The 23061-nt window shown below is 37.5% G+C and overlaps 1 protein-coding gene across 1 annotated transcript; it reads right to left on the bottom strand.

Annotated features, from left to right (window-relative positions):
• Positions 1–6641: 6641 nt before the first annotated feature.
• Positions 6642–18023, bottom strand: qdpra (quinoid dihydropteridine reductase a). The gene is made up of 7 exons (XM_053506156.1): positions 17890–18023; positions 16496–16588; positions 13618–13714; positions 12794–12934; positions 9586–9694; positions 8547–8630; positions 6642–6850 (listed from the first exon to the last, which is right to left on the bottom strand). The coding sequence occupies exons 1-7, from the start codon at positions 17980–17982 to the stop codon at positions 6748–6750; spliced, it is 720 nt and encodes a 239-aa protein (XP_053362131.1). The 5' UTR covers positions 17983–18023; the 3' UTR covers positions 6642–6747.
• Positions 18024–23061: the final 5038 nt, after the last annotated feature.

Raw genomic sequence — 23061 nt, 5'->3', positions numbered from 1 at the left:
GTGAGAGCTACAGTAGGCTCAGGGTGATGGGTGAAGCCTGCCAACCCAACACACACACACACACACACACACACACACACACACAGAGAGCTTTGACAAATCAGACACATCATTAAGCCACAGTGCAGCCCCTGAAAATGTGTATGTGAATAAGGCCGCGCCGCACACACACACACACACACACACTCGCCCTGGCATAAGCTCTGGCACATCTTCACTCCGACGAGCTGCCTACTCGCAGTGCTATAATGCTATATTTTATGGACAGTAGGTTGCTCTGGAGAATAACACGCATCCCTTTGAATTCTCCAAAGTCACCGTGCGTTACTTTGCCAAGTTGCATTAATGTTCCATGCGTTCACATGTTCCATATTGGTCTTCAGAGACGCCTCTAAAAATGATGTCATTTAGTTTTGTCTGTTTGTTCAGCATTGCATCTGCGTACCGATCCTTTTTTACTGAACCTTCCGTCTGGTTTCACAATGAATACTGCAATGTTTATCCAACTCAGTTTCCTAATCTGTAAAATTTTTATCTTACACAGGGCTCTAAAAAACTATTTGCCCCCCTCCTGAATTTCTTTTTATCTGTTTTTTTTTTTTTTTGCATATTTGTCTTATCATCTAATTAATTTTAACATAATACAAAGATAAAAACAAAATGTAGTTTTTAAATGATGATTTTATTCATTAAGGGTAAAAAGCTGTCCGTACCTACCTGGCCCTATGTGAAAAAGTAATTGCCACCCCTCCCCCCGCTAAATCATGAATGATTTTCGTAAAAGTGAGTTAAATTTCATTGCCACACCCAGGCCTGATCACTTTCAGAGCTGTTGAATCAGGAAATCACTTAAATAAAACCTGACAAAGGGAAACATGCTAACATGATAGATCTCAAATAAGCAACACAGTCTTAAGAAATTCAAGAACAGATAATAAACAAAGTAATTGACGTGTAACAGGCTATTGTGAAAAAATGTCAAAATGTGAACGAAGACGTAAAGCCGATCGTCCGTGAATGTTGATCCCGGTGGCTTGGAGCCCACTGCAGTCGTTGGCGATGAACATTCAGCAAGTAAAACATCTGCTTCGTTAAAAAAATCAACAGATAATTGTCGCTTGCAGGAGAGACTCATCTGTCTGTGTAAACAATCAGTCACCAACACCACTTGCACATTACAAAACCTCGGCTGGGAGTTACTGTATTGCCACATCCCCGTACAGTCCTGACCTCGCTCCACGACATTACATATTATATATATATATGTTCCCACTAACATGCAGACATAAGTATGTGCACACAAGTCACCAGAGGTAGACTAACCACTTCCATCTGCCCAGTCTTTATTTATGTGACCGGTTGGTGCACAGACTAAATGGCTTCCATATGTTTTATTGTTAGAGACGGAACCCTAATGACTGCAGGGCGAAAGGGGGCCACGTCTTCAATCTTACATCGGTGAGAGGCGACAGTGGAGGAACAAAAAGGTAAAAGAAACCCAAACCCTGTTGGATGTTACCTCAAGGCACCTCAGTGCATTCTGATTTTTAATGACTGATTACTGATTAGTGCAGTGAGAAATGCATGCAAATGTTTGTGCACCCTTTGGAGTAAAGGGCAAAAATAATTATTTGAAAAATAATATATATATATAGGCATTTTTTAATGGATGTTACATAATTTTCAAAAGAAACAAAAATGGGTAAATAATGCATGCTAAAATGTGAAAAGGTCAACATTTTATCAGCTGAAAAGTTGACAAATAATAATAAAAAAATACTAATATTCTCATACCATACTGTAGTATACAGTATTACCATCACTGGTCACTCTCTGTGGTTATAACAATATAATATGTACGTTTACTCATCCATTTCTATCTTATACTTTACATTTACAGCATTTATTTGTACGGGATTTGAACTTTTAAACTTCTGATGAGTAGAACAGTTAATAACCCCTCATCAGCAACAATAAAAATGGCATTTTATTATTAATGTATTATCATTTTCCGATGATTTTGGCCTTATATTGTCAAAACTGCTGTCTTCTTTAAATTATACAGTATACCAAGTATCTCACTAATACTATTTTCTAATTTCACATCTTTCTCATTAAATCATTAAGTGGAGGCAGTTTTTTATTTAAACTTTTGCACTTGAGTCTCAGTAACAGAGGTCATTAATGACAATCAGGGTTCAGTTTTGCTGATTTGCTTTGACACCTGACATTTTTTCATATTGAAATTCTATAACATTCTCTGTAAAAAAAAAAAAGTGAGCTCAGACCGAATAATCTGTTCGGACGAGGGGAATTCTGTAGTTGGTGATAACACACAATAACAGCACTGGGACGTTTACCTATATGTATCACTTCACATCCCAGGTGTTCTGATTACCGTCGGTCGCAGCAAGGGTGAAGATTGTAGAGCAGCTGCCTGCCAAAACCCGTTCAGTATCAGTCACGGAAGCACTTTCAGCAAGAAAACACATCAGATAACATTATCTCATTTGAAACAACACTTTGTCTCCTAATTGCTTCTAAGTCGTTCTGAATTGCATGTGTCCGGGTTCTTTCATTTACGGCTACAAAGCTAACTAGCTTCTAACACAAGTCTCATCCCTCCCACCCCCAATTCAAGAGCACTACCTGGGGATTGTAAACCCTAGCGTACCAGCTTTCCATTTAAAGCTAGTGAGGATTTATCCATGGAACCCGGGAAGTTAGCTGATATTATAATGTGGAATAAGTCGAAATTTGCCGCACTAACCACCTTTATTGTTTATTCTCTTCACCTTTTTGGCTAGATAGTACCAGTTAGAATTTAAAACTACTGTACTTTCAGCCCAGTCTGTTGGTTGCCAGGTCTGCAAGTTGCCGTTAGTTAGTTCTACCAGTCACGAATGGATAAGTGTTGGGGCCCCCGAGTGACGCAGTGGTAAAGTGCTCGCCCTATCATCCAGATATCGCGAGTTCGATTCCCGGGTGATGCTGTAACCTCTCGCAGCCGAAGGTCCAGAGAGAGCTGATTGGCCGAGCTGTCTCAGAGGGATGAGAGGTACTTCAGGCTCCCACATTAATCACAGCTCTACAGCGAGCTCTCTATGTGAGCTCATGCAAGCCGATGGAGTGGATAGCGCTGTCCTCCGAGTGTGTTACGCCGCCCCCAACGTTGCGTGAGCGAGCATTTCTGAAGATGTGGTTGGCTGGCGTTACGTGGTTCGAAGGAAACATGTGCTAGTCTTTGGCCCTCCCGACTGAGTGGTAGAGTGGTACTGTAGTAGTAGCCTTAATGTGGGAGCTCCCTAGTGATGGGGACACGCCTAAATTAGGGAGAAAATCGGGGGGGAAAAATAATAATGGATAGGTGTTGATGGAGCAACGTAACTGATTAAATGTACAAACAAATCATAATCAGTTGATAATAAATGGTGTTTGTGAAACTGTTATAAAAGCAATATCAACTTTGAGGCCGTACTGTTGTCAACGACTGTTGCCGATATCCAGCAAACAGCACCCCCTCTCGTGTGATATTGCTTGAATAGAGGATTATATGGAATTCACTGAACATCTCTGTCTATATAAATATTTTAGTAGAATAAATTTATATTTGATTTTATATTATTGTATTGCATTGCAATAATTTTAACTTCCTTCTGCAATAAGATCTGTCAGTTAGCATGCAATGCCTAGCCATAAACATAAACATAAATTTTGTATTTTTCATATTTTTACAGAAAATAAACAGGTCAATTAAGTGGGAATCAGACTGACGCCAGATCCAATTAGTACTTTAATGTGTAAATCTTGATTAACCCTTTCTTTAATTTCTTTTGTTATGAAATTAGATTAACTAGCCTTATCAAGGCACTGGATGTAAGGATATAAAGATTTGGCTTTATGTTTCTCAATGAGACTTTATTAAGCATTCAGTTCATACAGTTGCCGCAGTGGAAACGTGCATACGTGTTGAACTCCAAAGACGTCTTGTTTAATCGTCCACATGTGAGGAGAGTGGAAAATTGTTTAAACTGGATATTTGCTTTAACAAGCTTTAGCATGTTTTTCCAAACTTTGAAGTGGTTTCAGGATTTCCACTTAAAACTAAAAAAAAAAAAAAAAAAACTGATTCCGTCTCACAGCTCCGGAGTTCCTTCAATGTGTGGGCTTCTTTCTAGTTCTGTTTTCGTTTCATCTCCTAATAACATGCTAATAAGTCAATTTCAACTTTTAATTATTTTGGAACAGTGTGTGATGTACTACGTGATGTCCTGTAATAAACTAACATCCTTTCTAGATTTTATTCCTGCCTCATGCTCAGTGCTCCTGTGATAGGCTCCGGATCCACCAGGACCCTGACCATGATATAGTACTTGCATTGAGGTTAACAATTGAATGCATATTTGATTTTTTTTAAGCATAATCTTTGTATACGAAGCAGGCGGCACGGTTAATGGTTCGCACCGTCGACTTGCACCTCCGGAGTCACGGTTCAATTACCGCCTTGGGTCTGTGTGCATGGAGTTCGCATGTTGGTGGGTTCCCTCCGGGTACTTCAGTTTCCTTCCACAGTCCAAAGACATACAGATTTGACTAACTGGTGCTCCCAATTTGCCTGTACCAGTATGTGTGCCCTGCGATGGATTGGCACCCTGTCCAGAGTGTACCTGCCTCGTGCTCCTGGGTCTCCTGTGATTAGGCTCCAGGCCCCCCGCGACCCTCAATACAGGATAAAGTGGTATAGACAATGAGTGAGTGAGTAGGTGGTACAGTATATGAAGCTGAGGAAAATCTGAGGAATCCATCAAGTTTCTTGTTCCTTAAATTGTGTTTTGAGGCACTGGGGGTATTTTTCTGGGTCTATTTTTTTTTTTTTTAGAATGTGAATATTTAAAAAGTCCTTTCTATGCTATAAAAACTGACAATTATATATCTATATTGTGTATAAAAGAAGTTTCTCCAAAACAAAAGTACATCCAGAATTTTGACTGGAAGTGTAATATTGCACACTATGTCCATATGGAGCACTAACAAAGACGAATGAATCATCTTCACACACACACACACACTCTCATATGTGTAATATTTGAATATGTTTCTAGTGCTGATGCAAAGAGACTCGAGAACCTCGCTGTGGATTATGGGAAAGATTTTACTGCTTAACACTGGCCCGTACACAGTATCACTCTTACACACAGCCACAGAGCACAGGAAAGATTTTGATGGATGGTGTTTACCTGTAAACTTTTTCATCTATATTCTACTCTCATACACAAACGTGCACACACACACACACACACACACACACAAGCAGGGTAAGGTCACTTGTTTGAAAAGCTGCATTGGACTTTTGGATTAACTGCTGAGTGTTCTACTGCTTTTACAGAATGAAGAGGTAAAAAAAGATCCCATGACTGTCTGTGGAATAACACACTTACAGTAGGGGTGTATCTGCACTGAACTCGTCACACACATCAACAATTTGTATAATGATTACACTTATTTCATATATTATTATAACTATTATTCTCATATAGAGAGCTACGTTATAGATATAACAGTTTTTAAATATAATAAAAACAAAACAAAACTCTTGACATGTTAGTGAATAACTGCAAAGCAAACCAACTATATCCCTATATAGTTGAAAACCTACTTTTAAAAAGCTGTACTGTATCAAGTATTATAATAATAATAATAATAATAATAATAATAATATTTTTATATTATTATTTATTTATATTATTATAAATATTAAATATATTTATATTATATTATTATTATTACTTTGGCTTTGTTTTAATGTTTAATCTATGCGTTATTTTTCTGAAATTTAAATTCCGGTAACGGATTTACTTTGACAGAAATGGTAACGGTGCTAGAACAAGCACATTCCCAGCATTCATTCTTATAATATTAGAATGAATCTTGAAAAGGGAAGTTGGAATAATGTTGTAACTGTGTTACATCCATCGTTCCTTTTATAATATTATAAAAGAATGGAAATCCACACTGCAGAACGGGGCATGTGTTGTAGTGTTATCTCTTTAGTTTGTTATTTATATTTAATATTTGTGTATTTACTAGCATCAAAAGCAGGTTCCCAGTGGATAGCACTTTCCCAGACCAGGGTTCGATACCAGCTCAGGTCGGCAGCTTACTTGCAGAAAAAAAAAAAAAACGGCTTTAAGCAAGATGAATATTTCATGTGGGAGAGGAAAAAATAACATAAAAGCCAAGAATTAATATTGTTTTGAAGTGACAATCTTTAACGTTATCCCAACATCATGTAGGTTCTGATGTCATTCCATCAAAATAGAAAAGGAAATTAATCAAAAAACAAAACAATCCAATACCAAATCTCTGTAACTTTGCTGCAACGCTTTGACGACCAAAAATTCCTGCGGTTTTACTACTAACCTGTAATTTTAATGACATCTTGACCCTGTGTCTGTGAATTCAGCAGTGATACGGTACAATATTCTTTACCCTATCTTCAAGGATGAACATTAAACATGATGCAAATGAAAAAAAAAAACCAGATTTTTTATGATCTAACAGTAATAAGGTATTGTGTGTCGTGTACAATAAAATGTCAATAAGTGGCAGTGTGTTGAAATACTGTAAGCAGGAATTCTCTCTTTTCTCAAAACATAATTTCTTTGCCCTTTTATTTCTTTTCATCCAGCTGAACACTGAACATTTATTTTATCCGGCCCTTCTCCTCCTATTCTCGTCTCATGGTTGTTACTGGACCGGCGTGGCCTCTGTCTTTCCTCCTGACGTCACCAGCTGGATCAGACTGCCTGAGGCTGGCCGCGCTGACCCAGTGGCCCAGCTGTAGAACAATCTGGGAAAGGAAAAAAAAAAAAGAGAGAGAGAAACATAACAGTGAAAATGCTAGAAGAAGGGGAACGATGGCAGGATAATGAGTTGGGGTGGTGGACAGAGGAGACTGGCATCGCTGGCTGTCAGCAGCCACAAGCTCACTTAGAAGATTCGACGATGACGAGACAAAAACCTCAGCGCTCAGTCGTTATCCGATTACAGGAGTGCTCGTTTTAATTGACTAAGCTCCGCCCCTGAACTGCTGGAGCCGATTTCTATTCCTCCAGGTCTCCTGCTTGCTTGCTAATCTCTGGAGCCGTGCAGATTAGACCTTTCATCGAATCTACATCTAATCTTGTCTTGTAACACAGAGGGTCAGCCTCGCGTTCCTCAGTCAGTGCGTTTGTATGTGTGTGTGTATGTGCATCACTGACATTACATTCTCTAGTGCTAATGACGCTATATATACACACACACACAGTGGTGGCCAAAAGTATTAGGACAGCACATGCCATGTATTATGGTTATAAATCTGGCTGAAAAATTGTGTAAAGTTGAATCACCTAGTTTAGTTAATGGCAAGAAGAAATACACAGCATGGCATGATTTTACTTTCTGAAGCCCGGGTGAACACCTCTGTACAAAAATGGCTTCTCGTTATTTTGATTATTTAAAAAATGTGTAATGTAATCTATATACATATGCACTATAAATTAAAAGTCTGCCCCCCCCCCCCCCCTTTAATTCCATGGTCTTTCCTGATTTTTATTTCTTTCTACACTGTAAGTTTTCAAAAAATGCAATAATCTCCTTTGAACAGTTGATATCGAGATGTATCTGCTCCTTATGTTCATACCGACTCTAATCTGAGGTCCTGTTAGTTAATCGGTGATTTCTTAGGCTGGTGACTCTAAATGAACGTCTCCTCTGCAGCAGGGGTAACGTTTTGGTCTTGCTTTCCTGGGAAGGTCTTCATGAGAGCTTGATGACGGGCAGAGCAAATGAAGTTGACACAATACTGTTCTTGCGAGAACTGTTACAGAACAGCTGACCTTAATGTCTTAAAATAATACCTTTATTGTTGCTTAATTACATAAGGCCATACGTTTATTGTATATATACCACACTTATATCTATATATATATATATATATATATATATATATATATATATAACACTTACTATATGCTAACAAAACAAATGGCCAAAAGTATGTGGACACCACACAACCCAGGGGAAAGAATAACAATATTTATTTTGTTTCGTATAAATTAACTATATTCAGCTATATTTGTATTATACTTTTTAATAAATAACATATGACGTCTATATATATTTTTTTTCTAAGTTTAATCTTGAATGACGGATACTCAATTGCGTTTTTTGCTCTTATAATACACTATATATAAAAATAAGAATAAATACTGAAATCTTTACAAAATCACCATTATGTTTTTTTTTTTTTTATGTTTTCTAAAGATTTACTTTGCTACGATAATCTTGAGCCATGTACTGTACATTGTCTCATGGGAAGAACGTTACTGCCACCTTGTGGCCAAATCTACAAGTTTTAATTATTCCTCCCCTTGTTTATCACATGCACGCTTGAGCGAATGGATTTATATTCCCCCCCCCCCCCATCCATCTACTTTACGCATCATCCATCCATCCATCCATTTTTCTTACACTAATTACTAACACACACTTTAAACACTCACTCTGCGATGTATTCCATTGGCGTCCAGCTGCTGAAGTCTGCGTCTGGCATGAATTTCCTGTTCATCGGCGTATCCAAGGTAACCCTGGAACATGACGTCATAACTGGGTTATATTGACAAATCTCTGGACCAGAACACAACCCCGAATCGGCAACAAGAGGACTGGCATGCTATGTAAAGCTTCAATTATGAGTAACGTGAAAGGAGTGGAGACGAGCGTCTCTTGGTAAATAACATACTTCATTCTGAAACATACTCTCTAATATGTAATAAACATCATATTTTTACCAACAAAAGTTGTGCCTAAGAGCTGAAGATCACCGCCTTTTTCCCTTTAAAAGTAACTCAAAAGGTATTTATTGTTACAACTGTAGAATTTAAATTTGCCTGGAAGACAGGATAAGTCTTAAATGTTTCTTTTTGGAATTTTCATTTGCATCAGAGGCAGAGGACAGAGAGGAGGATCTTTCCTTTATGCCGAAGCTTTTGATGCTATAAGACCGATCCTTTTTTTTCCGTACATGACCCTAGGTGTTTTTCTTCCAAACTGCAATTTTTTAAATGAATTTTAAAAGCTCTGCTCTGCCCCAAAAAATCCTAACACGTGCACCCTTCAGGTCATGTGACCCCAAGCACCTGCATCTTTCCTACCTGTTGCTCATGCTGACTCACAGGGCCACTCAACACACTCGGAAAATCACTAGCCTCTTTCGTATGCTCTTAGAGGACTGTGATGGACCTGACAGAGGACAGGAAGTACACCATCATCAATTGAGCACAGCGATCTTAGCTACAGTATAAACGTTTTTTTGCTAATGGAGTCCTGCAGGTCGCAGCTGGTCCTGGTCTCATTGTGACTCTTCACTGAGATAGAGGAATGTACTCATCGATAAACAGATGTACAGCTTAGGTTAGGAATAAAAGCAGTAAAAGTTGGCTTGTGATTATAAAATGTGGATAGACAGACAGGATGGCCCTGTAAGTGTTGGGTCTGTGGGGGTTTTCTCGTCTGCCATGCAGAAGGCCAACAACGACTTACGGGAGGATGGCCACGGCTACGGCGCCTGCAGGAAGCCCGCTGTTCTTTCCAGCCAGACTTTCACACAGCTGATGCACTGCTGCCTTCGCCATGCCATAACCCACCATACCTATACAGTGAGAAAGGAGAAAGAGAGAGATTAGGCAACTTCAAGAGAATGCCCTCATCACTGGCATATGCATTAAAATTAGATTATTGTATAAAATATAACATTATGTGATATTCATTCTATGACCTACAAAAATATGGCCTTTTATATGGCAGCATTATTTATTCACATATGAAAAATGCTAAACGTCCTTGCGCTTTTATCAAATTTTTATTTTTTATTTTAATTCAACTTTGGTCCAATCTGCTTTTCCAAATAAAATAATTATGAAATGCTATTTAATAATAACTAAGACCTTGTTAGATTTCCACATCTCAATGCTTGGTCTTGTAAATTACTGGAATTTATTTTTACAGTCCATTGTTTTTTGCAGCGTGGTCTTTATCTCAAACCTGAACACCAGTGAGATTTGTTCATAAGGCTGTTTTTTTAAACAAAGCTTGTAATCTCATTAAAGCATTCTGTTAGACAGGTAACACTGGGGTTTAAAGATTACACACTGCACTTTAATGGTATGGATTTATTGTAACCATGTCCAGCCTTACTCAGACCTTAACGTATTTAAAAAAAAAAAAAATGTTTTTTAATGTGCACACTTTTGGCTGTATCTACTTAAACGTTTATTATTACTATTATTATTATAAAACTTTTAAAATAACTATTTAACCAGCAGCTGTTTTATCAGTATCCGATATAAACGTGGTGTAACACACATCTGTACTTTGCACACAAACATCTGGCCATAAACAGCGATAAGAGATTAGACCTGAACTTTGGGCTGTAATCTTTTAACTTTCCTCTGTGCAACATAAAGTTTCATTTCGATCCCCTGAAAAGACTAAGCCTTGTCGCGCACCCTGCCCCCTAGTCCACATGTTTGGAGCCTTGGCATCTGGAACCAATAAACGACTTTATTAGAGCTTGAGCAGTTCTTTAAAGAACAACAATATTACTCGGGGGCCAAAATGAAGCCCAGACGCTCCAAAGCGTCTTATGGAGAATAAACCAATGAGAGTGAGGGGAGTATATCTGCTCTTTAAGCGCGCTCACATGCTCTACAGCTCGAGCTTTGGCTTAAATTCTTCAGATGCTTTACTTCAGATGAATCAGCCATACACTTTCTTCAACATTATCAGCATTAAGACATTATTTCAATCATGTAAATATCTGACTCTGAGTGCGTCTTTGAACTGTTAGTGTACAAGCATGCTGAAAGTTGACGTGTCTGTCGGAAACATTTGATTTTTAACTCCGTCTTTTCATGTCGCAGGATCAAACACACACACACAAAAAAAAACGGAGATTCCCATCATGTCGTATTAAAGCAGAACTCTTAGCTGCGGGGCATGCCCTGTCTCAGGCACCATGGTGGGGATGTGAGACAGAGAGCAGGAAGACAAGCAACAAAGAGAAACCACATGTGTTGAGCTAAAATGCTGAGTCATGTCTCCTCCCAGCCGCGCGGCCAATCCGAGCAGCCGATTCAGGGCAGCGTGCTGATAAGGGGGTATGAGTGGGGTGCGCGATTAAGGGCAATATTCTGATAGACTGTGAGTTTGAGGGATGCATACTGATGAGAAGGTTTTACTTAGATCTGAATGGGGTGTATACGAAGTGGTTTAGTGGAGGGTGTATTATAAGGTAGGTTTGGTAGGGTGTATGTCAAGGTGGTAGTAGGTAGAGTGTATGATTAAGTGGCTTAAGTAGAGTGTATGAAAATATGGTCTTGGAAATAGTGCTTGCAAATTTGGTCTTGGGAAGGGGTATGAAAAGATAGCTTCGGTAGAGTGTATAATAAGGTAGTTTGGGGTTGGGTATATGTTAAGGTGGTCTTAGTTAAGTTGTATAATAAAGTAGTTTAGGTTAGGGTGTATGATAAGGTGGTCTTAGGTAAGGCATATAACAAGGTGGTTTTGGTTTAAGAAAGTGGTCTTGGTTAGGGTATATGATAAGGTGGTCTTGGGTAGGGTGTATGATAATGTAGTTTTGGTAGTGTATTATAAAGTGGTTTTTGGTACGGGGTATGATTAGGTTATGATTGGGTAGCAGGTATCAATGGCGGTTTTGTTAAGGGGTTTAATAAGGTAGTCTTTGACAGAAAGTATGATTTAAAGGGCTTGTGAGGTGATATAAGGTTGTCTTGTTAGCGGGTATGAAAAGGTAGTTTTTATGAAGCAGGTATGATTGTGGTCTTGGTAGGGGTACTGTATGATAAGGTAGTCTTGAATAGAAGGTACTGTATGACTGGTGGTCTTGTTAGAGCTTATAACAAGACAGGGTGAAATTTAAAGGCTGTATGTTTAAGTAAATTGGGTTGATGAAGAATTTGGATCAGGGATCATGTTTCACGTTAAAATGCAAGATATAAATTTTGATAAAGGTGCATGTTTTAGGGCTTGTGTTTTATTAAGGGAATTTGAGGTTAAGGAAGGGTTTATAATGAAGGGGTATAGGGTAAGGCATATACTGTACTGTATGTAATGATCCATCTATCCAGTCTATCCTTTACCTACAGCAGGAGCTTTAAGGTGGCATTTGGATGAAGAGATTTTCGACACGGTGAATGTTTTAGGTCACCATGCTGATGTTGGTTTTTTTTTTTTGTGTATAGTGCATGTTTCAGGATAACATGCTGATGTCAGGATTTTGCAGTGTGCAGGCAGTAAAGCCTAGTGTGCTTAGGCTAAGGCACATTATATGACATTTGTTTAAATCTGGGTCTTTACAAGTAAAATCTGGGGATTTATGGTCACATGGGTGAAATTTAAAGGTGCAAAGTAAAAGAAGCATTTACCATTTTTTTTAAATAATAAATGCACTAATTATGCAAACATATGAAAAACACAATTAAAATGAAAAATGTTGTACCCTATAATCCTATGGCTGCTCTTATTTTTTAGTAAAGATGACAGAAAAGTATTAATACCTCTTGAGTGTATGCACACACATTAAGAGGCCACTTATACACAGTATGTACTGTAGATGTTCTTGCCACACCAGATAACTGTGAAATCTAAGCGAATAACCAACTTATGAGAACCTTCTCTTTGGCCCTTGTATTAGCATTTAATATAAAGATAGAACTTTGATTTTAAGCACCTGGAGTTCCGCTGAGAGCAGCCTTGGCTCCGGTCAGCGTGAGCAAACCTCCAGGCTTGAGGTGCTGAGAGGCTAGATAGGTGGAGATGGTGGACGTCCAGACGCTCTGTTTCCACATCAAATCGCTGTTCTTAAACACGTCTGCAAAGATAGGAGACAGAGTAAGAGATGAAAAGCAGGTCAATACTAAACGAGTTTTAACAACGTAAAATATAACGTGCTTGTCTAAGTTACTCGAGTAGGCACATTAGGGGAGAATTTATGTGTACATTAGGGATGACACAATCCTATTTTAAACAGCGTTATAGGGCTGAAATCAGCAGAAAATCTGCGATCAGATATCAGAGAGATAAAAAAAAAAAGGGACAAACGTGATCCATTTCTTTACCAAACTAATATTCTATTATAAAATGCCGCATCTTTTATACAGGAACATTTTGTTTTGTAATGATAACGAATGATAAGTAAATGTTTCACTGGGATAAAAAAAAATATATGATGCTGTGTAAGTCAAGTATTCAAGTATGACTGTTTAAGACGGCCATCCTAAGTGAAGAACTTAAATAAAAACTGTCTGTTTTAAAATTTAAAAGTAGTGGCATATAGGAGATTGATATCTGCATTGAAAAAGAAAGATTTTTGCGATTTCTAGTTAACGTAAATCTAAAAGATATATGCCCTATACAGTACATTTAGGTGCCAATAATCATAAACTGTTAATCTGGGTAATACTTTGGTATTTATATACATTTTAGAATTATATAGTGGAGACATCTTTTGATTATTAACTGTACAAAACTTAAAAGCTTAAACTCATTCTGGACCTTTGGAGGCACAGTTTCCCCCGGCCCATCCTCCAGCCACACACACGATGGCGTCCACTTTCTGGTCTCCCAGCAGCCGAGCCACATCTGATGTCACCTATATAAAACAAGGCATGGCTGATGTTCTTTAACCATTCGTTAGCCATTAATTAAAAGTGGTGTATCACAAAATTCTACATACAGTCATCTTAAGTTTGGTCAGGAGTGTGACCATGATAACTCTAATAGGTAAATACAGATAGTTAAATACATAATAACTAATCGATATACTGTAAGACCACAGGATAAGCTGTTATAGGAAAATAATCAATGATGGATCAGTGAGATGCTGGCTGACACCCAGCCGCACAAGCAAGTTCAGCATGTGACAGCGATTGTCTGCATGTGTCAACAACCACATTTTTAATGAATCCAAAGATGACACATTGTCCTTTTATCCATTTAGGGTTACGTTTAATTTAATGGGTCGCCTGTGAAACATGTCCCTGTTACCACTTTCTTACCTTACTTTCTTTTGAAGTCACAAATAAAAATCCTCCAGTTTTACCATAACATCCTTCTTCCCTTGGTGCAAAACCTACAAAGCACTGACACTGGAGACTCCTTCCATAAATGCTAAATAAAAATCTCAACTTTTTAAGGTTGGTTATCGAAATAAAATTAAAAATTACATGGAGTCTCCTGCATTGCAGAAAGAACCACTATTTAGACTCCTGATTGATACAAATACTGTCCTCCTCTTTTTAAGACACCGTTACACTACAGTATATGACCATAGCAAACTGTATAAGGACATCCTTGTATAGAAAATGGTGTGCAATAAACTTTGTGGTAAGAGCCTGATGAAGAACCAGATAACAATCAGGTGTCCACATACTTTGGTCAGTATATTGTAAGTCTGAGATGTACTGTAAATCCAACTGTCAGCCCTGCCAAGTTTCATTTCATTTAATGTTCTGCTTCATATCAACATATCACATTGTAACAATAAAACCGAGCTGTTATAATTGTATTATTATTATAATAATATTATTTTTTAGTTTCTAGTATACGCTTGTACAATCTGTTCCAACTGACAGGCTTGATTCGCTGCCTCTGGCATAAACAATGACATATCGGTTTACCAGGCAAACAAGAGAGACAAATTTGTTTGCGTGGGTTTACAAGGACGTCATTGCGTGTCCTCCATCCAGACTCATTATACGGGGGTGTGAATGATGTCGATGGCAGACACAATAGATCGGATGATGAGAAAGGACAGGGCTCGTTGGATGTCAATATGCGGCTGCGTGAGGAAATTGCCTCGGCTGTACGGCTCTGGAAAATAAATGGGGTTTCCTTGGTAGCGGATGTGTAATAAGCCATTTATGTTGGAACAGATGGGATAAAGGCAGATAATGCTCTCCTCCTACCGGGGCTGAGGCCAGGCATTAATTCCAGAGGTTAGATTCTTTTTTTATTTGTTATTGGTGAATGTGGTATTACATACAAATGTTTTGTAATTACTTACATTTTTATTAAAGTTAATTCAAAGTTTTGTAATTATATATGTAATTATATTTATTAAAGTTGCTTTACAGCAACCTCAGGATTTAATAACACGGTTTGCTACCTTCAGCAAGACAACCTTCAAAATAAATAACAGTATTGTGTAAAAGTCTTGAGCCACCTTGTATTTTTTGACCTATTACATAAACTTAGAATATATCATGTAGATTAAAACTTCATCAGCAACCTCATTTCCCCTCTCGTCTGTTCCAACCACTCAGCATTCAGCATCACCAGTCTACTTATCACCGACCTGATCATCTGTCATCATCTGCACCTGTTTTTCACTGGTTAATACCTCAATTAAGTTGATGCTTTTTATGCTGGAATGATTTATAGTTCACTGTGTGGCCTAACAAACAAAAACTATTCCTCTGAAACTGCTCGGGTATAGGGACGGGACTAAAAACAAGAGGCAAAAACTTGCCAAAATGAGAGAAAAAAAAAGTCATTCAGGAACACAAGAAAGTCTGGAGCTTTAGAAGCAAAATATGAAGAAATGGGAGGGGCGTCAAGACTTTTGCACAACACTGTATATTAAAAATCTCTACGTTGTGTATAGAAGAACCTTGTTAAATTTGCATGTCAATTCCCCTGTAGTATGAACTGGTGATGATCAGGAAGAAATCTGATTTTTATAAAATATATTAAGGCATTCATTCTAAGACTTTATGGTTTCTATAGTAAAAGGTAATCTATAAGGAATATAATAGAAATGTGTAAAAAATAGTTTATATTAGCGTATTAATGCACTCATTCTAATACTTTATGGTTAAAGTAACAGTTAACTGTTAACAGTCAACCCATAGGGACTGGTATAATGGAAACTCCATATAATAGGAATAGGCAATTTTAATGATTTAATGATTTCAGTGTATTGGCTTTCTGTAAGGTGATGTTTAATTACCATGTATGCTCATGGAAGGAGTCTCCAGTGTCAGCACACAGATTATTATAAACCTGGAACCAATCTGATTTGAGTATTCAACATCCCTTTATAATGCAGCTCTACTGTACCAAGTAATGCATGGTAAATAGTGTGAAGTATACTGTTTAAGAAGGAGCATAAGTGTTATAGTGTTATTATAAGACAACCAGATGGTAAATAATAAAAATATCAGACAGGCATATTTCTTATGGTTTACAGATGACACAGTGTGATAAGCTGTGATTAGGTTTAATGAGCAGACTTTTAGTCCATATTCACGGCTTCTTCCTTTCTTCCGAAAAAATAAATGTATACATTTTATGGACACAAATTATAATTTTTTTATATATATATTTTTTCCTAAGAAAAAAATTCTTAAACATTCTTTATCCTGAACCTCACCTGCTCCGCATGCTCACAGAAACTTTCGCAGATCTTCGCGAGCACATTAGCATTGGCTTCTTCGTTTGCCGCAATGTCAATACTGGCCACCCACTACAACACAACACATTAAAGAAAATGCAGTTATTCATTTTAATCACAGAATTTTATTTAGGGTTGTTAGTCGAGACGCACAGTTAAAATCCTTTTTTCCTTTGCTTTCATTAAGATGGCAACTTTCACACTTTTTTTCTCCCAATTATGTCTTTATCTTTGATCAGAGTTGAAGTGAGGTGGGAATACAGTACAGTTAGGATCTAACTCCTGTCCAGAGCATATTCACTAGGCATGTGAATGACCAGTGACCTCCCCACACAATATCATCAGGATACAGAGGTGTTGATTTGATTTGTATTGCAAATAAGCAATTTCCCTCTGGGATTAATAAAGTTCTTTGAATCTTGAGTCTTGATTCTATACGGTAAGTATCCTGCCTGGCAATGTGTAAATAATTAAAAGTGCACCACCTGTAGGATTTTAAAGGAACTCTGACATTTTACCACCTCGAATGCACTCTTATTCACTCACCGTCTATACCGCTTTGTCCTGTATACGGGGTCTCGAGGGCCTGGAGCCTAACCCAGGAGACTTAGAGCATGAGGCAGGGTACACCCTGGACGAGTGTATCCAATCCATCGCAGGGCACACACACACATTTCACATACTACGAGCAATTTGGGAACGCTAATTAGCTTAATACGCATGTCTTTGGACTGTTGGAGGAAAATCACCAAACATGGGGAGAACATGCAGACAGGCTTAGGGTGAGAATCGAACCGTCGACCCTGAAAGTCCAAAGGCGACAGTGGTGACCACTGTCGCCACTTGAAATGCAAACATATCTAAATTAAAAAATTATAATAATTCTTTAATTTTCACACCCAGGGGTAATTTAATTTTTATTTAATAAATGCCATGCTTTTGCTATAAATCCCAGAGAAATTGCATGAAACCAATAAGAAAAGACATAAACCTAAATAATGGATCATGGATCTGTAAATACATAAATTACACAGTATAGAGAAATCCTGATATTTTTTACACAAGTTTATTATACCGTGACACCGGTGTTTGTTTAATAATTAAGACATTTAACAATTATTAATCAATTAAGACAGTGTTTAAGATGTAATGCACACATCATGTTTAAGTGTTCTACAGAGCTCTAAGGATGAACATTCTGCAAAATATTTAGATATAACCTAGGCAAAAAATAAAATAAATAAATAGTTGCATGTATAGACATTAGGATCAGGAGTTTTCCAGCTGCACCTGTTCAACAAGTGTCGAAAGAAAAAGAAACCCACACCAGCAGTGTGTATATATTCCTAACACGGATCACGGGATCCACTCACCCAGCCGTGGGATTTGAAGTGGCGGACGCAGGTGGAGCCGAGCGCTCCTCTCCCTCCGTATATCAGGACTCGGTGAGCGGAGACAGCCGCCATCACTGACACTCAGCACGGACACCGTGTGAGAACTGAACCGAGGGAGGAACAGACCGGGGGGGAGACTGTGAGGGGCGGGGCGGTCATTAGTGCTGCATCGCTTTATGATTGGTGCACGCGCCGGGGCGCACGGCATCGAAACAACCTTATAAAGGCTTTAAATTGTGTAAAAGAAATGTGCCTCGATAAATAATATACATTCTACAGGTATAATAAGTGTGGGAGTCTCGCTCCGTCAAACACATCGACGTTAAAAACACTAGTGATGGGTCGTTCATGAACGATTCGTTCTTTTTGATCGAATCTTTATCGTGAATCAAATGAACGAGTCGTCTATGAGAGTGATTCGTTCCTTTTCTGCTGGGCGCGCATGCGCAAATCATCGCAAAACTGACGATTTTTATGTACAGGAAACAGATTTGAGCGATTCTTTCTCATTGACTCTTTGACTCCGAGTCGTTCGTTCTTTTGTCACGTGACTCCCATAAACGCTATGCGGCGCAATAGATTCAAATGAACGAACGACTCAGACTGGAAGATATTAGAGGTGAGCTGCTCATTCTGTTTATTAGAATATGTCCTTAGCTCCGTTGTAATATTTTTATTACTGGAATTATAAGCAAAAATTGTGTATGTAGACGTACTTTTTTATTTAAAATGCAACATTTTATTTTATATCTGTTTAAAGGAAAAAAATGAAATAAATGACAAAAAAAAAAAAAACCGGTTCATTTTGATGAACGAGATTCAAAGAACCGAGTCATTAAAAGATTCAAACTTCATATCACTAAAACACACTTCGGTTCACTACTGATTCATATGAATCGGTTTAGCCCTGATATGAGTCGGCTCAGATTCAAAATCCATATGATTGAATGAAGTTTTGCACGTGGTCATGTCTTGGGTTCTGTTTTCCTGAAAAGAATTTTTGAACTTGACTTGGTGGTGCAGTCTCTCTCTCTCTCTCTCTCTCTCACACACACACACACACACACACACTTTTATCATTCATGTATTTCCCACTACTGTTGCGTCACTTCCCGCCGTTGGTGGTTAAAGAGTTTGTAGAAATAGTTACAAGGTAAAAGCTAAAAATAAGCTCATCAGCTTTAATGATGTTGTTGTCTTTTGGTTGCTCGTGTCGAGGGGTCTCCACAGCAGACCATCTGATCCGCACAGGTTTTCACACCAGATGGCCTTCCTGACACAACACAACCTTGCCATTTTATCCAGGGTTGGTACTGGCATTGCATCCAGTGGCTGGGGTTTGGGTGTGGGCTTCCACTGATCAGCTTTAATCAGTGATTTAATTATTCTTGTTTGAAGCCCACATACATGTCTGTCTGTCTTTCTGTACAGCAGAACTCTCTACCTAACGCAGTGGTTCCCACACATTTTCTGTCGTTCCCCACTTAAGGGGGTGGGCGAATTTTCAAGCCCCACTTGTCAACAAAATGATAACGAAATCGACCAAGTGTACTATTTATTGAAATATCAATTTCTAAACCAATAAGATCAAATAACACCAAGTTCAAAACAGATAAAATACACGTGCAATTGTTATAATAGGCTTACTTTGTCACTTATCTAGAGCTTACTTTCAAAGAAGTCGAGTGGCTTATTTACATGACTGGGGTGTGTTGTCTCTAAGTGTCTTCCTACTTTGTTGGGTCTCATGCTGTCTGCTGCCAGCGGTTTAAGAGACAAAATGGGTCTCTCCTCTGCCCCCACCATCCCCACCATGAATCCAAGTGCAACATACAGCAGGCTTCATCATGTTTTCCTTTCGGCTGGCTGATTAGGCTGATCGTGCTAAATCATCTGCCTTTTGTGGTCCATGTAACAAATGTATCCATTGACGTTATTACGCTTACTACATACAGTACACTACTGAGCCGGTTTGTGACGGCGGTAAAGTTAGTTTTATATTCGCATCTCCGAATTCAATAGCTGCGTAAATAAATCCTCAAATAAGATACCCACATATATTCCCTTTCTACATTGTCTTTAAGCCTTAAATTATACATGTTTAAAAGCATAAACACCATTATTCTCTACGGCGCAACAAATGATTTGAGGATCATCGCAAAATGCCGCACACCAACAAAAAGCGTAGAACGATATTGATCTTCCATTCTGTTCAGCTATCCTGAAGGATTAAAAAGCAACTTTGTTGCCACACTGGAAACTAGAAATGCCAGACTAGTACTGCCTGATAACATCAGCATACACATTGGAATAAATGAAATGACATATATATAATACTGAATGTTTCCTTATATATTGTTCCTCTGCAATTAACATGCCGACGTTAAACCGTTATTGCTGCACTATGGTTCACACACTTTTTCCCTGATGTTATTTTAATTTATTTGTATTAATGATCCATTTCTTTGCGTGTGATAGTTTCGAGTGTCTGATCTCTAATGTCAATAAAGAAAAGCATGAATTAGAATAGGTACTTTCCTATTATTATTCACAAATTCCCTCCCATTCACACTTTGAGAACCACAGACCTAACGTATAAATACTAAGAAATAAAATTTTAATTAATTTGTTTTTTTAAAAGTTGTTTTTGGTTAATTTGTTTTATTGTTAATTATTTTTATGTATTAATTTTTTGGGGCTGTAGAACGAATATTTTGAGTTTCGTTGTTTCTTATGGGAAAATTAGATTTGGTTTACGAGTGTTTTGAAATACGAGCCTGCTTCCAGAATTATTATTAATATATGTATTTTTAATTAGTCAGTAAGAGTGACTTAAAAAGAAGAAAAACTTACTTAGTGTCAAGTAAATAAAAATTATCAGAATTTTACTCAAATAATGCAAAGAATGTCATTTAACAATGAAAAAGCTACAATCTCTGGTAAAGTCTTCTATGGAGACATTTTTTAACGCTTATATTATTAAATTATAAATTTTATGTTAAAGCAAAAAAAAAAAAACATGCTGGTAAGGAAACGCCTGACATAGTTTTAATGTATGTAATGACTTTTTCATGCCTGTTCCCGAACTTTAAATATAACTATAAATGAATTTATTAATAAAAATTGTTATTATGTAATTATAGGATAATAATTATAGAAAAATAATTATAGAAGAAAAACCCTGTGGATTACAGTTTTCCTAAAAGACCAAGTGCTTGCTTAACTAATTGATCTAACTCACAAAATTCAAAAATGTCATAGCGATTTATTAATATGCATTTGTGATCATTTTATGTTTTCTTCTTTTATTTTAAATAAAAAAATAGCTGTTAGAACTTCAATGCGAGGCATTATTTCACAAGGTGAATTTTTCCCTTTTGACCATTTCCCCTTAATTATTCCCATAATGTGTCTTTAAAAAAATCATCTGTATGAGACAGCAGAGCTTGGAAAGTGGAGTTTCTAACATTAATAACTTTTTCTGAAATGAATAGCTTTCCTCAAAAAATTGCAGGACGCTTTTTTTTTAATCATATCCATATAATATCACTCTGTAATTACAAATACTAAGTATATTATTCTTATTTAATTTAGTGTAAATCTTTCTAATTAAAACTATCTATAATGTTTTTTAAAAACCCAAATATAAACTGTATAAACATTTTTTTTAATTCTCCCTTACACTTAATTGATAGACTGTAATGATTTCATCTGAACATTAGAGGACAGCATTGAGCTGTGTTAAATTTTACTTGCGTCTCCAATCAAAGGACATATCAAGTGTGTGATAGATCCATTATTTACGATTGTAGATGAAGCATTATAGCCCAGGTGGTTGCATAAAAAAAATCACACACTTCACTAAGCCGCGGCTTAGCTTGTTATTTAATTATCTTGAAGATTGTGTGTATCGAGAGACCACTACTGTAATTACCTGACACTGAGAACTTGGAAAGTGTAAGATAAGTATGGCATTTAATTATGATATTTAAATCTAAATTATAAGAGGGAAAAAAAAGCGTATTTATTTACAACTACTGATCTGTGCGAATAAAAGTTGCATACAAGTTTAGAAATATTTCAACTGAATTTAATTAGTAATTTGGTTCCATGCAGCTCCTGATTCTCTGAATGTGACATGAGTTTATAATTGTCTTTTTGGAATGATTGAATTAAATGATGTAATTTTATTTGAAACGTCCTTGCATCACTTGCATGTAATATACGCTTTGGTCCTAACCTTGGACCTGTGTGAAATTTCTCATGCTCTTCCAGTAAGTTTGTGTGTGTGTGTTTAATTCAGGGTTTCCAGATTCCTCTTCCAGACCTACTAAAACACATGCCAGTGGACTGTCTGTATTAAATTACCCTGAAGTGTGAGGTATTTGTGTATGCATGCTGCTACTCAATGGACTGGCAGGGTGTAGTCCTGTTTGAAGCATAGGCTACATGACCCTGACAAGGATGAAGATAAAATAAAGAGAATTTCATACACACAATAACTCACAGGATTGGAACTTAACAGCGATGTGTCCATGACAAAATCATTTCTTAGTGAGATTTATCCCTAAAATGCTTCAGTTTGCTAGAGAGCATAAGGATTGGACTTTTTTGGTGGCAGTGGAATAAGGTCACGTGGTCTGATGAGTCCAGACTGCCCCTATTTAAGAGTGATGGGTGTGTCAGGGTAAGAAGGGAAACACTTGAAGTGATGCCTCTGTCCTGGAAGGATAGTGCTGAACCATCAACTCTGGAAGAATTAAGGACGGAAAATAACGGGAATGGATTCACTTAAATGCTTAAGTGCTTAAAATGTAAAGTTAAATTGAAAAAAAAAAGGACGGTAGAAATCAGAGCTATGTTTAATAGTGAAATAAGAGCATTTCTAGCCACATACAATGTGACATGTTCGCAAGAGAGCATAAAGACTGGATCTTTGGAGCGATGGAAAAAGGTCATGTAGTCTGATGAGTCCAGATTGACCCAATTCCAGAGTTATGGATAAATCAGGATAAGAAGGTAAGCGCATGAAGTGATGCACCCGTCATGCATACTGCCTACTGTATGATCCTTTGGAGGCATTCTTATAGGCTCAGCAATGTTATGTGGCAATAAAATAAAGTCAGCTGACCACCTGAATGTACCCAACGA

Source organism: Clarias gariepinus, chromosome 10 (genome assembly GCF_024256425.1).
Source record: "Clarias gariepinus isolate MV-2021 ecotype Netherlands chromosome 10, CGAR_prim_01v2, whole genome shotgun sequence".
In the NCBI taxonomy this organism is placed as follows: domain Eukaryota; kingdom Metazoa; phylum Chordata; class Actinopteri; order Siluriformes; family Clariidae; genus Clarias; species Clarias gariepinus.
This window is presented reverse-complemented; position numbering and strand designations above follow the sequence as displayed.